This window comes from Astatotilapia calliptera, chromosome 12 (genome assembly GCF_900246225.1).
Source record: "Astatotilapia calliptera chromosome 12, fAstCal1.2, whole genome shotgun sequence".
Classification (NCBI taxonomy): Eukaryota; Metazoa; Chordata; class Actinopteri; order Cichliformes; family Cichlidae; genus Astatotilapia; species Astatotilapia calliptera.
Window position 1 is genome coordinate 10,605,706 of NC_039313.1, and position 15,959 is coordinate 10,621,664.

The 15,959-nt window shown below is 42.6% G+C and overlaps 2 protein-coding genes across 2 annotated transcripts; both read right to left on the reverse strand.

Annotated features, from left to right (window-relative positions):
* Nucleotides 1-915: 915 nt before the first annotated feature.
* Nucleotides 916-10,805, reverse strand: dhx37 (DEAH (Asp-Glu-Ala-His) box polypeptide 37). The gene is made up of 27 exons (XM_026186789.1): nt 10,682-10,805; nt 10,387-10,502; nt 10,126-10,295; nt 9,473-9,585; nt 9,007-9,367; nt 8,762-8,910; nt 8,569-8,661; nt 8,363-8,459; nt 7,898-8,011; nt 7,592-7,808; nt 7,202-7,300; nt 7,048-7,118; nt 6,827-6,962; nt 6,663-6,739; nt 5,915-6,147; nt 4,995-5,106; nt 4,800-4,906; nt 4,042-4,230; nt 3,726-3,850; nt 3,321-3,437; nt 3,065-3,237; nt 2,871-2,985; nt 2,389-2,526; nt 2,215-2,309; nt 1,602-1,675; nt 1,375-1,472; nt 916-1,290 (listed from the first exon to the last, which is right to left on the reverse strand). Exons 2-27 carry the CDS (start codon nt 10,487-10,489, stop codon nt 1,214-1,216), a joined length of 3,453 nt encoding a protein of 1,150 aa, XP_026042574.1. The 5' UTR covers nt 10,490-10,502; nt 10,682-10,805; the 3' UTR covers nt 916-1,213.
* An 872-nt stretch (nt 10,806-11,677) lies between these two features.
* On the reverse strand, nt 11,678-15,522 carry gp1bb (glycoprotein Ib platelet subunit beta). The gene is made up of 2 exons (XM_026186792.1): nt 14,366-15,522; nt 11,678-12,951 (listed from the first exon to the last, which is right to left on the reverse strand). Exon 2 carries the CDS (start codon nt 12,937-12,939, stop codon nt 12,325-12,327), a length of 615 nt encoding a protein of 204 aa, XP_026042577.1. The 5' UTR covers nt 12,940-12,951; nt 14,366-15,522; the 3' UTR covers nt 11,678-12,324.
* Nucleotides 15,523-15,959: the final 437 nt, after the last annotated feature.

Here is a 15,959-nt window from a genome sequence, read left to right on the forward strand (position 1 = left end):
AAGTCTTACTTAAGTTCGATCCCCGGGCTCTCTGTCCTGGTCGTTGTGTCCTTGGGCAAGACACTTTACCCTACCGCCTACTGGTGTTGGCCAGAGGGGCCAATGGCGTGATATGGCAGCCTCGCTTCTGTCAGTCTGCCCCAGGGCAGCTGTGGCTACAACCGTAGCTTGCCTCCACCAGTGTGTGAATGTGAGAGTGAATGAATAGTGGCATTGTAAAGTGCTTTGGGTGCCTTGAAAAGCGCTATATAAATCCAATCCATTATTATTATTATTATTAAGTTTCACACTGTTGTTTTTTTTTGTGTAAAATCTGAAATGCCCATGGTGTTGATTTAAAATGTGCTCTGGCACAGTCATAGGCATCGCTTCCTACTGACAACAAGAAAAAAAGCCGGTCTGCACTTTGGGCTGAACCATTTGTTAATGGTGAGTGGGAGGAGGGTAACACTATGCAATATATTCACTTTTAGAATTTATATTCAGGGTTAACTGTAGCTAGGCTCAAAGTGTTAATGTTGTCTTATTTTAATAAACACTGTCATATACAAAACTAGGGTGGCAGTTAAGGTGGCAAGGGAACATTTTAGGGTGGCACATGCCACCCCACACCACCCTTCTAGATCCACCCCTGGTAGCGCTCTTTTTTTCAAGTTATTTTACACAAAGCTTATTCAGCGCTTTCATTCTCAACCACTCCCACCTAGTAAACATCCACTTGCTTTAACAGTTTGTTGACTCTGACTCCATCCTAGAGTTAGAGTAGCCCAAGCTGACATCAAGTCTTATTTTCTTCATAAGCTGGTAATAATCCTCATGACAAATAAAATGCCATACAGTGCAAAATTGGTTCAGTTGACCTTTAACCTTCAAGCACACGTATTAATAAGCATGAAAAAAGGTCAAATGCCAGCCTCTCACAGTCAGTGTTTATAAGTCTTATGAAGACCAAATCAGACACATAAACAGCAGCACACTGATTACAAGTTAAAAGACATTTCAACTGTGCCTGTATATCTTCTTTACAAGTGGTACAGTAAATAAAATATAAAACTAATACTAAGGCAGTGTTGTGATATTGTAAACACCCTTTGATTAACCATAAAAAACAGACACCACAGTCAAAAGATTTAGGCTCTGCCAAAATGTAGCTCCATGTGATGTCTCCGGTCAAGAGTCTGTTGTATTATCTCGGTTGTTTAGACGCAGGCTTTTATAGAGGAGGCCAACTTTTAGCTACTTCCTGGTGCACAGATTCAGGTAACCACTGGCAGTATGCAGTAAGCAGAACTGGAGGAGGAGAAAAAAAATTCTACAATTAGATGACAAAACAACTAACCAAATCAGAAGCAAACTAACAACATTAATGCTTACATTTCTCTTCAGTCTTCCAGACAGAGTGGAGTGCATCTCTGCAGTCAACTTTCTTTGACACCAGTACTCCCAGGAAAGCCTCTGTCCTGGGCTGCAACCTAAAAACAGCAAAGACATGACAGTAAGAGGAAAAAAAAAACTCCTCGAGATGCGCTGGTTTATGGAGTAAATGAATTAAGAAATGCAGTAAAAAGGGATTAAAAGTGTGTGTGAGAGCACCAACTTACTTTGCCCATGTTTTCAGCATGATGGAGGGGTTTGAGAGCAGGTGACTGCTGTGTTTCTTTAGTGCAGGACAAACCTGATAACCATACAAAGTACACATTACAGTGAGTGAGATAACTGCTCCTGGCAGGTTTATTAATTGTGCAGCCCTTGCAAGGTTTCCCGTGTTTTTAATTGATCTATTACTGTTTTTGTCACAAGGATAATTATGCAAACCAAATGGATTTACGTCCCTATCCTCACCTATGATCACAAACTTTGGGTAGTGACTGAAAGAACGAGATTGTGGATACAAGCGGCAGAAATTAGCTTTCTTAGAAGGGTGGCCGGCCTCCCTCTTAGAGATATGCTGAGGAGTTCAGCCATCTGGGAGGGGTTCAGAGTAAAGCATGTCCCACCAGGAGGACGAAACCGGGCAGAACCAGGAGAGATTATATCTCTCGGCTAGCCTGGGAACGCCTTGGTGTTCCGCCGGATAAGCTGGAGGAGGTGGCGGGGGAGATGTCTGGCTTCTCTACTTAGGCTGCTGCCCTCGCGACCCGGCCCCGGATAAGCGGAAGAAAATGGATGGATGAACTACAGGAAGGATTGCTCAGGATAAACAAAAACCAGTACCTGTCCCTCCAGAAGAAACTTGGCAAACAGCTTGTAGCGCTCCAGGCCCTCTGGATACTCCATCTCCACTGCAGGCAACTGCCAACCCACACGGACTACAGGAGGAACACAGCAGTTAATCCACTGTAGGCAGAAAGAGGTTTCAGCTCTAGTGCTCGGCTGTGGAGAACTCACAGAAGGTGCTTGAACGGTGGCATCTGATGGTGCCGGTAGAAGAACAGAACCACGGGGACGGTGACTCTAGCGGAGAGCCAAAGTGACAGTACTGCGGGAGAAACTGTGGGACCCACTCTGCTTCAACAGCTGAAACACCTGACAGGAATAAAGGAAAGGCATCAGTCTGCAAATCTTGTTTCAGTAACCCAGCGCCACTTTGTCCTTTAATTAGGGATTAAAGAAGGAAGATATTTAGAAAATAGGTAAAAATGATTAAAAACAAGCATGTAAGCAGCCATACAATCAGGACTGTGCCACAGACTATAAAAGATGGACCTGCAGATTCATGCAGTAACAACCTTTTAATCACAAGGTAGTCCCTTTTATATATTCAACTATAAAAAGTTGTCACACACGTAGGAATCAGACACATCCGGGCAGTCAGTTCTACATGAATTAAGAGGACACATGTGATTTTATTCCCTTTCAGTCTCATTTACCTCTCATGTACATCTTGCTGGTCTCCATGACCTCCTGGTAGACCACAAACTCTGGCAGCGTTTTGAACAACGCAGAATTTGGATGAATGAACACAGGCTCATCCATAAGTGGCGTCTATGAGCAAAAATGGATAAAGATGAGGATGTGAAGAGACCCATAACACAGTATATACTTCTAATGTTCAATTACAGACCTTGTATGCATTCTTCCATTTCGGGTCCACCAAATCCTCTCCCTGGGCACGCCTCGCAAGATGGTCTCCGAGACCTGCCAGAACAATCTGCCGCAAGCAAACCACCTGGTGCTCCGTCGGTGGAGTCATCTTGGGATCCACAAAGACCCCCACCTCTGGACACACAGCGTTCACTGGGAGGAGGGAAGAAAAATGACTTGCAGCTGTGTTTCAGAGGCAGACATGTTGATTATCTGAGTTTGCTGTGTGCATGTACCTGCATTGGTAAGTTGTCCTCTGAGCTTTCTGATCTCCACCATAGCTTTATACCTCAGCCCACTGTTCTCACAAAACCTGGGAGTGCAGCCAGCAAATTCACAAGCACCAACAGCACCTGGAGACACAGAAATGCAAGTTATTAACATATGTAATATATTCAAGCAGTACATTTTTTTAAAAGGCTTCATGGACCCCAGTTAAATCTGTCTCTGTAAAAATTATTCTAATGAAGAGCCTCCTGCTGTTTCAGCTTCACCTCAAAATTCGGCTTGTTGCTAAAACCTTTAAGGAATTTATGGTTTTGGAGCCATACAACACACTAAGCATGCAATCTAACAGACTGCCTAAAACACTGTTGTACAATACTGACCACTAGTGCAACTTGAACAAAGAGTAAGCTCACCCAGCATAATCATGAGGTCCCCCAGCAGGAGCGAGGCTCCTTGCCCAGCCCACAACCTCCTCATTTGGGTCAGCCGAGCTCGACGTTGGTTGAGCTTGGAGCTCTCATCTTCACTACGAGCAGGTCTGAGGAGAGAAACAGAGGAAAAGGAAAAAAAATTATAGCTATTAAAAATAAATAAAAAATCATATATATACGGCTCGAAAACAGACTGAGCTTGAAGGGTATTTCAAGATTTCATCCTACATTTAAAGTTAGTCTCATCTATATGTGGTGATCTGCTCCTCCAAAGCATCAATTTTTACACTTTTCTCACCTGTCGAGGTCTTCAAAAATTTCCCGAACTGTCATGGCTGCTACCACAGCGATGACGTATGGCAGACAATCCTGCTGCTTCCCGAGCGCTAACATTTTAGCGTAACGCGGCGCCACGGGGAACGACGCCATCGCTCTGCCCAGAGGGGTGATGGGACAGCTCAGCTTCGCTCGCTGCATGTCTTTCAACCTTATAAGAAATAAACAGTTTACAAGTTTGCACAAGACTGTTTTATACCTTTTCACTTTTTCTAAACTGTAGTGAGTGATTACTCAGTGTGTTCAAGAAAGTTTCTTCCTGTTAAAAGGGAGTTTTTCTTTCCCACTGTTGCCAAGCGCTTGCTATAAGGCGGTTGTGTGATTGTTGGGGTTTTCTCTCACAATATACACACAGGCTTTTCCTTACAATTTAGAGTTTCTTGAGGCGACGGTTGTTGTGATTTGATTTAAATAAAACTGAATTAAACTGAATTTTATGCTTTTATTAAAGCAGAAATCCTGATAATGCTCAAGTGTCCATTTAAACAACATTGAAGGCTAGCCACCAGCTAGGAGCTAAAAACGCATGAAAGTAAACTGAAACGTACAATATCAATACCTGCAGGATTCTGCCCAGTATAGATTTCATTTTAATTTTTTCCATGTCTCTATGCAGGAGCCATCTTTGAAGTAAAACCACCCTTTTAATAAATATATTTTGTGTTCTAAGAAAAAAAGGGGACTCATCAATTACACTTAAATGGAACAGTAAAAATTTACCTTCCAGTACACGGAGGCTCTTCCAGAGCTCCCAGCGACACTAATAACTGCTCTGCTGCAACAAGAACCTCAGTAGAGGGAGGTGTGGGAAAAGGAAAATTGACCACCTGCAGAAAACACAAAATATGACTCTGGTTAAAACCCTGTTATCACAATTTTGTTCCCCTTTAAGACAGCATTTCAGATTTTACTGACTTTTTCTATGTTGAGATCTTTCATCTGTAAAACCAGGTCCTCCACAGGCCTGCGAGTGATCTCCGCCTCTGAGAACAAAGCGAAGTCTCCAAACACTGCAGAGGAGTACAACCTGCAGAAACAAGGAGAAACTGTGGTGAAAATCCATCCATCTATCCATCCATCTTCTTCCGCTTTATCCAGGGCCAGCCACCTCCTCCAGCTTATCCGGGGGAACACCAAGGCGTTTCCAGGCCAGCCGAGAGATATAATCTCTCCAGTGTGTCCTGGGTCTGCCCCGGGGCCTCCTCCTGGTGGGACATGCCCGGAACAAAAACCCCAGGAGGCACCCAGGGGGCATCCTTGTCAGATTCCCGAACCACCTCAGCTGGCTCCTTTCGATGTGGAGCAGCAGCGGCTCTACTCTGAGCCCCTCCCAGATGGCTGAACTTCTCACCCTATCTCTAAGGGAGAGGCCAGCCACCCTTCGGAGGAAGCCCATTTCCGCCGCTTGTATCCGCGATCTCGTTCTTTCGGTCACTACCCACAACTCGTGGCCATAGGTGAGGGTAGGGACGTAGATCAACCGGTAAATTGAGAGCTTCACTTTTACACTCAGCTCCCTCTTCACCACGACGGACCGTCCGCTTCACTGCAGCCGCAGCACCAATCCGTCTGTGATCTCCGGCTCCCTTCTCCCATCACTCGCAAACAAGAACTCGAGATACTTGAACTCCTCCACTTGGGGCAGGAACTCATCCCCGACCCAGAGTGGGCACTCCACCCTTTTCCGGCTGAGAACCATGGCCTGAGATTTGGAGGTGCTGATCCTCATTCCCGCCGGTGAAAATCCTTGTTGTGTAAAAAAAACAAAACAACCAAAAAACAAAACAACCCTCTCTAATTAGGGTTTTAGGGTTACGTAGTTTAACAGCACTGACCGGTAGCAGTGTCCTGGCTCGGTTCGTCCCGCTCTGCCAGCCCTCTGATTGGCTGAAGCCTGTGAGGTCCATGTGACTTTAAAGGAAGACACTCCGGTCACTTTGTCGTAGAAACGCTTCTTAACTCGACCGCAGTCCACCACATACTTGATCCCGGGAATGGTCAAAGACGTCTCTGCCACGTTGGTGGCGATGACACAAAGACGAGTGCCGGGAGGAGGAGGCCTGAACACCTGCAGCCAAAAAGAACGCATATACATGATGTCATCATAAAAGCATCATGTGACTCCAAAACTACTGAAAAAAGTCTGAAAAAGAACTCAAAGGGTGTATAAAGCTACATTTTGTTTAGAAAAGTCAGTAAACTGGAGCTTTTAGTTTTCCTAAACCCTTCATTTTGCACATAAACCAAATGAGCAAAAAGCACTTATCCCTACACTATAAATAAAACTGTGATGGCTATTTACTAAAAGCAGAAGCTACTGAGTGGCTGCTATTAGAAATTATAGTGACATGCACTTTAAATCAGAAAGTTTAGACTTTAAATTTTAAACTCAGTTCAAAATAAAACTACAGAAATCTGCTGGGAAGTAAAGATTTCTTTAAAGTATTGTTTTATGATGAGTCTGACTGATCAGAAGCAAAACCAAAACGTTTATTTTACTTTATCGCACAAGCACCGGCACTTCTCTTGTCATGTATGATTTTTTTTTTATCAGTTTGTTCTGTGATAAGATATTAATCTCACCTTAGCCTGCTGCTCTGGGGCCAGCAGAGAGTAGAGTGGGAGGACATAGAGCGGTATGGACGCGTCCGCCTTTTCCTCTACGGAGAGGAAACAGGGCAGAATTTGTAATGTTGCTCATCTGAAACGCATCCACCTGGACTGGAGATTTATTCAGAATGGCTTACCTGCATCAGCAGGATCATCTCCAAGGTCAAGATCGGAGTCTCCATCCTCCTCGTCTCCGATCCCTGCCTCTCTGTCCTCATCACCTTCATCCACTGGCAGGGCGGAGTAGTTATCCAAGTCGATTCGGGGTAGAGACTGGAGACAACAGTTAAAACACTTCTGTTCAATATCTGTTGAGGACTGAGGTGGACAGAATATATTTTTTAAAAAGTTTACTTACAACAGTCTTCTTCTGTTTGGCCTTTTTGAACTTCCTCATTGCCTCTGAGGTTTCGGCTTCCTCATCTTCAGCTGGATACAAAACTCAAGTAAATACACAGAACCACAGTCCCAGCTCAGATATACGTCAGAGTTTGAGGAGGCCGACCGCTCACCTGTAGCTGTGTCACCCTTCCTGAAGGGGAAAGCTTTCCTCAGTCTTCTGCAGAGACTGTGAACTTCAGCCTGACCAGTCAGAAACACCAGGATACCACCTAAAATGCAAAACATGTTATAAAAGAAGTGGAGACTGTATCTGTGGAAAGACTGAACTCTAACTGCAGTTTACCCGAATGAGACACACCACAAGTCATTTTTACAGGCAAATACAGAAAACCACCTTGGGTAGATTTGAACCCAGGGCTTTGAGATGGCCTTACGTGAGTCGCATGGTCAGCCCCTTAAAGAGGCGCCCCATCACCCATATCCTCAGTTTTACTTTCATCAAAATCCCCCTCTTTGTTCACCACTTTCTGTAGTAAATAAATATAAACTCTAAAACCTACCTGGAGGCAGCATCCGGTGGATTTTGCAGGTCTTGTGAAAAGCCTCTCCAGTGTAATCCTCCAGCGGGGTGCGTTTGTTGAAGTGGATAGTTACCGGGAACTGACGAGCATCCACCTTGATGACGGGAGGAGGCGTCCGAAACAGCCGCTGGTTTTCTGTGAAGTCTTCAACCCGCAGAGTAGCGGACATGATCAGGAGCTTCATAGGCATACCTTTCTGCAGACAGATGGAGGAGAAACGGAGAGGTTTTTATAGAAACAACCCCCTTTTTTTCCCGTAAATTGGAAACGTTAAGATATTCCCACCTTGTTTCTGAGGGGGACGATACGAGACAATAATCCGATGAGGATGTCGGTGTAGACGCTCCTTTCGTGTGCTTCGTCGATGATGATTGCGCTGTATTTCTGGAGCAGAAAATCCTGCAACACAAAATAGTCTGTGACAAAACTGGAGACAATTGAAGTAACACTAAATCCATGCTTGTTTATCCCTTTACTGCTTCTTCAAAGATGGGGAAAAATAACATACTGCAAATATTTTTTGACCTTTAATTCAGAACACAATTCAAAAACTATTTGTTACTACTGGTTAATACAAATAACATGGAAGTGAGGCATTAACTTTCCTCATTAGAACTGATTTAATTGGTCCAAACTGATGAAATCGTTTGTGAAAAATGAAAAAGGCCGAGTCATCCACCTGGCTGATCTTCCACCTCCATCCTGTTGTCATATTATTTATTAGGTGACCCAGTAGAAAGCAGATGATACCTTCTGAATCTCCTTCAGCAGAACACCGTCTGTCATGAACTTTATCTTTGTGTCACTCGTCACGTTCCCTTCGTATCGAATCTGGTACGACACAACCCTGATAACAGACACACAAACATATAATTAACAACACAAAGTTATACTTTTAAACTGTATGTTTTGTTTTGTTTTTTTTAATTACTCTGAACACAGAATGGTTAATTTACTGTGTGGGCAGGTTCATCTCTTTGGCCACTCTGTGGGACATGCTCACTGCTGCTACTCTCCTCGGCTCTGTGATGCCGATCATCCTCCCGCCACTGCAGGAATCAAGAGTGAGCAGGATGACGCGAACTACACACACTTTTTTTCCTCCAATGAAACATTTACAAAGGCAACACCATAAACTGGACAAACTACCTGGCATAGCCGGCTTCATACAGAAACTGAGGCACCTGAGTGGTTTTTCCACTCCCCGTCTCTCCACAGATGACGATACTGGGATTTTCTCTCACGGCCTCCATGATGACCTGCTCCTCTGCCAGAACGGGCAGCTTTAGACGAGCCTCCTGCAGCATCATCGTAATGCAGAATTGATGAAAATGCACAAAAACACCTTTCTAAGTTCTAGTTTGCAGGATGCTTTTACGGTCTCAGGTGCTCACCTGTACTTCTGGTGATCTATCAACAGGAATGAAAATAGCTGGTTCAGACGGCTTCTTCTGAACTTTCTCCTGATCTGAAATCTTCTTCTCTTTCTCTCCATCTTGCTCCACCTTCACTTCATGTTTGGTCTCCTGACAGACAGAGCTGGTTTCCTTACATTCACTCATATCTGTGGTGTTACTAACTTCATCCTCCTGCTCATCTTCATCCTCATCAGATGATGTGTCCACATCACTGCTCTCTTCTGCCTTTTGTTCTTCTTCATCATCATCATCTTCCTCCCATTTTCTCTTCCTGTTTGCTCCGCTGACGCTGCTGATCTTTGGGCCAGAGTCTTCATTCTTTACTTCATCTGCTGACCTGAATAAAAAAAAAGAAGACAAGATGCTTTTACTCCACCTTCTCCACCGAGAAACAATCACACATGTTCTCCGTCTTGATTAACACGTTGTGTTGTGCTCTTACCGTTTAGCCTGGTAGAGCTTTTCTCCTGTTCCCAGTTTGGAAGTGGTGTACAGCAGCTTCAGTTCGGATTCTGGAAGCTGCACCTCAGCCAGTTTGGCCAGGATCTCTGCTCTCTGGACAGAAGAGAGAGCAACATGTAAACGGCATGTGAGCTTGACTGTTAAAATTCAGCCCTCAAAGAGCAGAGAGTAATATAAAATATCACTATTATAATAAAATATCACTACAACACAATAAAAACATCCATGTTTCAGTGCTGATAACAAAACAACGATAACAACAAACTTTCACCTGATTCAAATCTTTCAAGCATATAGCTCAAATTACTTTAGAGAACAAGCTAAGCTACAAGCTACAGTAAATATAAGGACAACATCGTACTGTGCTCAATACTCAGCTTCTATATCTAGAGTCAGAGTACTTATCGGCACATAACACATATCTGCTCCACTTTACTGAGGAAAATCAAACATTTTCACATCTTCAGGATCAACTTTGACTTCACTTTGATCATTTTAAAAACCAAATCATTAACTTTCTTTCAGGACTTTAGAAACAATGGATCACTGTCACTAAAGTAATCAGTCTAGTTATTAATGTCGACATGAAATAGAAAAACCTCACAGAGAACTAAACGTACGAAGATTCCTAACCTGAGCTTTCTTCTCCTTGCGCTCCAGGACCTTCTGCAGCTCCTTCTTCTGCTTCTTGGTGAGGGGCTTCTTCTTGGAGATTGGTGGCAGCGAGGATTTATTCTTCTTGGATTTGCTGGATGGGAGGACCAAGGCGTTGCTCTCATCTACACCTTTCAGTATGGACCCATCTGATTTATACAAACAGAAGAGTCAGGGTCACAGAATGCACGACATGCAAAGTGTCAAAGATGTTTTCTCCTCTTGATGTTTTCCTGCTACCTTTGAGTTCCACAACAACTTCTGTCTTCTCTTCATCTGCAGATGGCGGAGGGTCACTTTGCTGTCGCCCCTTCCAGTTGTGTTTTTTCCTTAGTTTTCCCATTTTAAACTTAAGTCTGTAGGTCAGTGAATAAAAAGCTATGAACCCAAAGCCACCGGTTATAATGAGAAAGACCAAAAAAGTCTGAAACACTGCTTGCTAAACATCGACAGCTAACAAGGTAACTTTATCGTTAGCCTAAAATTGTTATTAACAGAACCGATTAAAAGTTTGTGAACACCTCCAAATACAAACCTTCTTATCTGAACAGCTGCATTTGACTTTAAACACCTGGATCCAAAAACTGAAGCAGTGCACTAACCTCACGTGTAAACATTTAAGTGTTCATCAACCAAACCGGTCCGTCGCTAAAATTTGACTCCGTAGGAACGTTCCGCTATAGAAAAAGTTCGACGTCCCGTTGTTTAGTGATCCTAACTAAAAATATTGTTTATAACCTAAACTGTATAACCTATAATATTTTTTATTTATTGATTTTTATTTAATCAACTCAAAATACTTACATTTAAATGACGTATAAGGGTCCTTTTTGTCTTATGGGGTCAGCCAATATCAGATGGCAAAAAGCTTATTTTGATGATAATGATTTGGTCCGATTGATGTTTATTTGACGTACGAATGCAAAAATCTTCCAAATTGTGATGTAACACATTTGAAGTTCTTCTGATGGCACATTTTAAAGCTGTATTTTGGTGGCTCTAGAGAAAACATGGGTGCCAAGAGAGAAACAGGACGTGTATGAGGACTCTGTTGAGATCGCAGGGTGAAGGCTAGTTTCAGGGGGTATTTGTCAAAGAAGGATAGCAACAAGAGTGAAAGGGAGGGTTTAAGAGATGGTAGTGAGACCTGCTGTGATTTTTGGTTTGGAGACTGTGAAACTGAGAAAAACACAAGAGATGGAACAACTCAGGTTGAGAGATTATGAGACAAGGGTTAGAGAGATATGGCTGAGATGGTTTGGACATATTCAGAGGGGGGATAGTGGATATACTGGACAAAAGATGCTGAAGATGGAGCCAGGCATGAGGAAAAACGGAAAACCTCAGAGGAGGTTCATGTATGTAATGACAGAGGACATGTAGAGGGTTGGTATAATAAATAAGGATGCTAAGGAAGCAATGAAATTTGTAATACAATTGTGAAAAAAGTGTACAATGTTTTGAAACAATTAGAAAAAAATTTAATCAAACCATTTGTTTTGTGCTTAAAAGTTACACAAATATGACAAAACATCAATCAGAATAATTTATTTCGCTTTGTTTTCTTACAAATTACACAATGTATGAATGCAAAATGGCAAAAGACATCATGAGATTTGCCCTAAAATAAAGCTCAAAAGAATAAACAACTTGAAATTGCCCTAAACAGATACAAACAACATATCTGCCCTTCATTTGGTCTTCAATTATGCTTAAATCCAGATAATAACAACACATGGATTATTATTTTATTTAAAAATCATAAAATATAATTTTTAAATAACATTTTGTAGATAAATCAGGTTTCATACATCATTTGATCAGATACGTGTAAAGAGCAAACACAATGATATTATTAACACGTTAGTTTATTTACTCTCAGATAAAATAATCTTTGTTTTTGTTTAGTTCATTTTACAGTGGTCTACTGTGGTCTGCAACTGGACATGTGACAAATTAAAGGGGGAAAACTGTATCCAAGCCTTTCAGATCTAAAATCTTCCTCACGAGTTCTCTCCTGAAACGAAGCTGAAACTTGGTGTGTTTAATATATTTATGTTTCTACATATCTGAATATATTTATTTTCAGGTTACTCCTTCAACTTGACACCTAAACTTAAAATCACAGTGACAGAGGTTTCATCCCTGGTGTTCAAATGCTGATCAGCCCTTCGCACATCACGGCTTTAAAGGCATGTACTCGTTCTCCCTCTGACCATCCACGGGGTTAAAGCTCTCCTCTGTTATTCTCTTTGCTTCTTTAGACACCTTCTCGAACCTCTTGAGGAAGAAGACGAGAGCCACGAGCAGAGCCGCCTGCACGACCACAAATACAAGCAGACACACCTGCGAGGCCAAAGCCAGGTCACAGTACCAGTAGTGGCAGGAGTCCAGCACCTCCTGCTCAGTTAAATACGCCACCAGCCGACCTCTCAGTTTGGGTGGGGAGCTGCAGTTGACGCCCACGTGTGATGTGCTGCCAGCAGGTTGGCGCAGCAGCCAGGCTCGCAGATAGAGGACGCCACAGTCACACGCCCAGGGGTTACCGTGAAGAGAGACGGAGCAGAGGGAGGTCAGATCGTCCAGGAGCCCGTTAGGGAGGGTGGTCAGCAGGTTATTGTGGAGACGGAGCTCGGAGGTCCCAGCAGAGAAACTGGAAGGCAGCGAAGAAGCTGTGAGAGATCTGCTGCTGCAGTCCACCTGGCTGCCGTGACAGGAGCAGAGATGGGGACAGGCGGAGGACCTTTGACCTCCAAACAAGAGGAGCAGACACATGAGCAGAAACTCCTTCATGGTTCCTAATCACTGCAGAGGAGAGAGGAGGAATCAAGGGTTAATTAGAGTGAGGTGAACTGTAAAACTGCCCTTTGTATGTATCGTGTGAAACAATCTCTTCACTGTATATTATTGAAGCCATGAAGATCATTAGTGTGTTTATGCAAAACTCATCATGCGCTGACATAAAAAAAAGTCAAAAATCCACATTGTGCAAAAAGATAAACTCTTCTAACTTAAGGCAGTAAAGCCTGCATAAGAGCTGCTCAGATCTAAAGGGTTGGACTGATGATGGATCTTTAGATCTGATGCCCACACCAGTGCCAGAGGGAAAAAATCAGACATACATGAGCTTATGGGTTTTTTTTCTATATAACATAAATGTAATTTGGAAGTTCAAAGAAAAGGATTATCAGCAAAAACAGAGCCAGCAATCAGTACTTATGGTTTATTTTACTTCAGACCAAAGGTTATTTAACTGCACAAGGAGACGCACATGAACCGAAAAAACTCTGAGCTGCTGCCCCATGGAGGAGTGTAGTCCTTGTATAATGTGTGCAAACTGAGTTCAGTTAAAAGACAAAAGAAAACAGGAGCCAATCGGTGAAGAGAAAATCAGGAAAGGACACAAGGTAACAGAAACGAGGCGTGGATGAGTGCGGAAGGTTTTGGTTTAAATATCTTGAAATTGCGTCTTAAAAACTCGATCTTACTCAGAAGGAACTCAACATTTTGAGATAATGATTCGAAAACTAGAGTTACCTCTGCCTGTCATTGTTTGTGTGTCACAAACAAGTGTCCACTGCAAACTCATATCTCAACGTAAATGATCAGAAAACACAAAGTCTCGGTTCTGTTGTGAGGCTGCAGTTTTGTGTTGTTGTAGCTAAAAATGCATTCATGTGTGCAGGTGTTTTCATTTTACTGGTCACAGTATCTGCTTTGTATTTGATCATACATTGTTTGAGCAGTTTGTCCTGATTAATATGACATTAGCAGTAAATTTCATGCAGACTTTATAAAACATGTAAAACTGCATGTGATGTATCCATGATCTAAAACTAGGGCATAATTTATTTAAACAAATTTAACACATAAACATTACAAAATGACCACATATGTTTAGAATATGGTAATAATGAGGTCATCATGTGGACTCATAAATAACAAATTTGTACGTTTTACAGGATAAATTATTAATTTTGGATAATTTTAGTCAATTGCATTGACATTTACAGGAAACACCTCCCTGCTGATGACAAGCTGCACAACCCCATTGCTGTTTTCACACATTTATACTAAGTACATTACACTGTAGAGTAAATGAAAACAGAACACAGTAATTACATCAACTATCAACTTTAACTTTAAGAGGAATAAATTAAACTGATGATGTCACAGCAGACCTGAAAAGTCTAAACAAGGTCTGAGGAGAGTCTTTTACCTTCAGTGCGTCGCGTCTTCGGGAGATGACTCTGTTTTTTACAGTTGCTCTCAGAGTGTGTGCTACTGCCAGCTGGCTCTCACTGATAAAGACCGCTGTCAAATTATGAGCTCAGGCATGCACACGCCTGTGCACATGCACGCACAGAACATGCACACCAATGTGGAAAACATGCCACCCGCTATGTTTTGATGATTTAAATCCTAATAAAGTTCTAAAAAGAGCTGTAAAAAGATTTTCTTTATTTTTAAAGTTTGAGTATTTTCACACAGTAATCGATTGTCGGCCTTTTATTGAGATCACATGAGGCTAGAAATGTTTTTGTCACAAAACGGCCGGAGGCTGAGTACCAAAGATCAAACCCACATGCAGAGAACCCAAAGCGGAGGCTGAGGAAAGGGTTTAACAAAGTTTTATTAACTAACACAAGGATGATGTTTACAATGGCACTTGGCTTAAGGCTTGACACATGGGGCGTGAGGGTCTTGGCCAGGAGAGAGGGATAAAGCAAGGAGACAGGCCCAAGAAAGCAACGGCAGCTGGCTGGTGATTAGGTACGCATGTGCAGGTGGGAGATGGAAGCGTTGAAGGAGAGGTGGTGCAGCCCGGGTGGGTTTGGTGGTGTGTGTCAGCTGTCCTGAGCGGTGAAGGTCCCGTGGTGGTGTAAGGGCAGGCAGGTGAGGCAAGGAGATGATTCTGAAAGCAGGCGGGTTAACCAGATTTCCAAGATGAGTTGTTCAGTGTGATGGAATTCCCAGGAGTAAATAGGCTAGTTGATGAAATGGCGAGGAAGCAGTGTCAGCAAGCAGCTTAAATCTCCAACCTAATTGCTTCAATCAGCTTCAGGTGAGGGAGGCTGTAGGCCCTGCCCATGGGTGGATACCAGGGAGGTCCAGACCTTCAGCGGAATTTTACAGCCACACACCCAGACCGTGACAATTTTTTCCCCATCATGACATAAATGGAGAATTTAATGTGAGGACAATAAAGTTTTTAATGACTTATTTTCACTCCACCCCACGACCCTCTAGACTCTTCCTAGTTCTGTATAGCAAACTACAAACATGTATTAAATATGTGTAATAATTTGAAGTGTACAATTCTTTATAATCTACTTTTATAATTTTATAGTTTATGTGTCTTAATGCACGCCAGACATGGCATGTATTAAGTCTAATATTAAATATTCCATAAGGAGCCAATAAGGAGCACATAAATGCTGAAAAATCAAAAACATATTTTTTTTCTTCTGTTTTAAACTGTCTGACAGCGGTTACGTACAGTCATGTGCAAATAAAGATATTCGTAGGACTCAGTGTTGTTGAGGAATTTTGGCCCACTCTTCTTTACAACACAGTTTCAGTTCATAGAGCGTTCGTTTATGCACAGCTTTCTTAGCTCCCACAGCATTTCTGGACTTTCACTGCACCTTTACAACACCTTTATTCTTCTGTCGTATGACCCATTTTCAGCCAAGCTTCAGTTCAACTCTAGAGTACTTTTGATATTAGGGGAGTTCATGACTGACTCAATGAGTGCAAAGTGCCCAGGTCCCGTGGCTGCAAACCAAGCCTAAATCATCACACCTCCATCA

Excerpts from the sequence above, each read along its gene's own strand:
- gp1bb (XM_026186792.1), bottom strand. The coding sequence starts at position 12,939 with ATGAAGGAGTTTCTGCTCATGTGTCTGCTCCTCTTGTTTGGAGGTCAA.
- dhx37 (XM_026186789.1), bottom strand. The coding sequence starts at position 10,489 with ATGGGAAAACTAAGGAAAAAACACAACTGGAAGGGGCGACAGCAAAGT. Across the intron at positions 6,963-7,047 it reads CCAAACAGAAGAAGACTGTT|TCTCTACCCCGAATCGACTT; the intron begins GTAAGTAAACTT and ends TGTTGTCTCCAG. Across the intron at positions 6,148-6,662 it reads CCCCAGAGCAGCAGGCTAAG|GTGTTCAGGCCTCCTCCTCC; the intron begins GTGAGATTAATA and ends TTTTGGCTGCAG.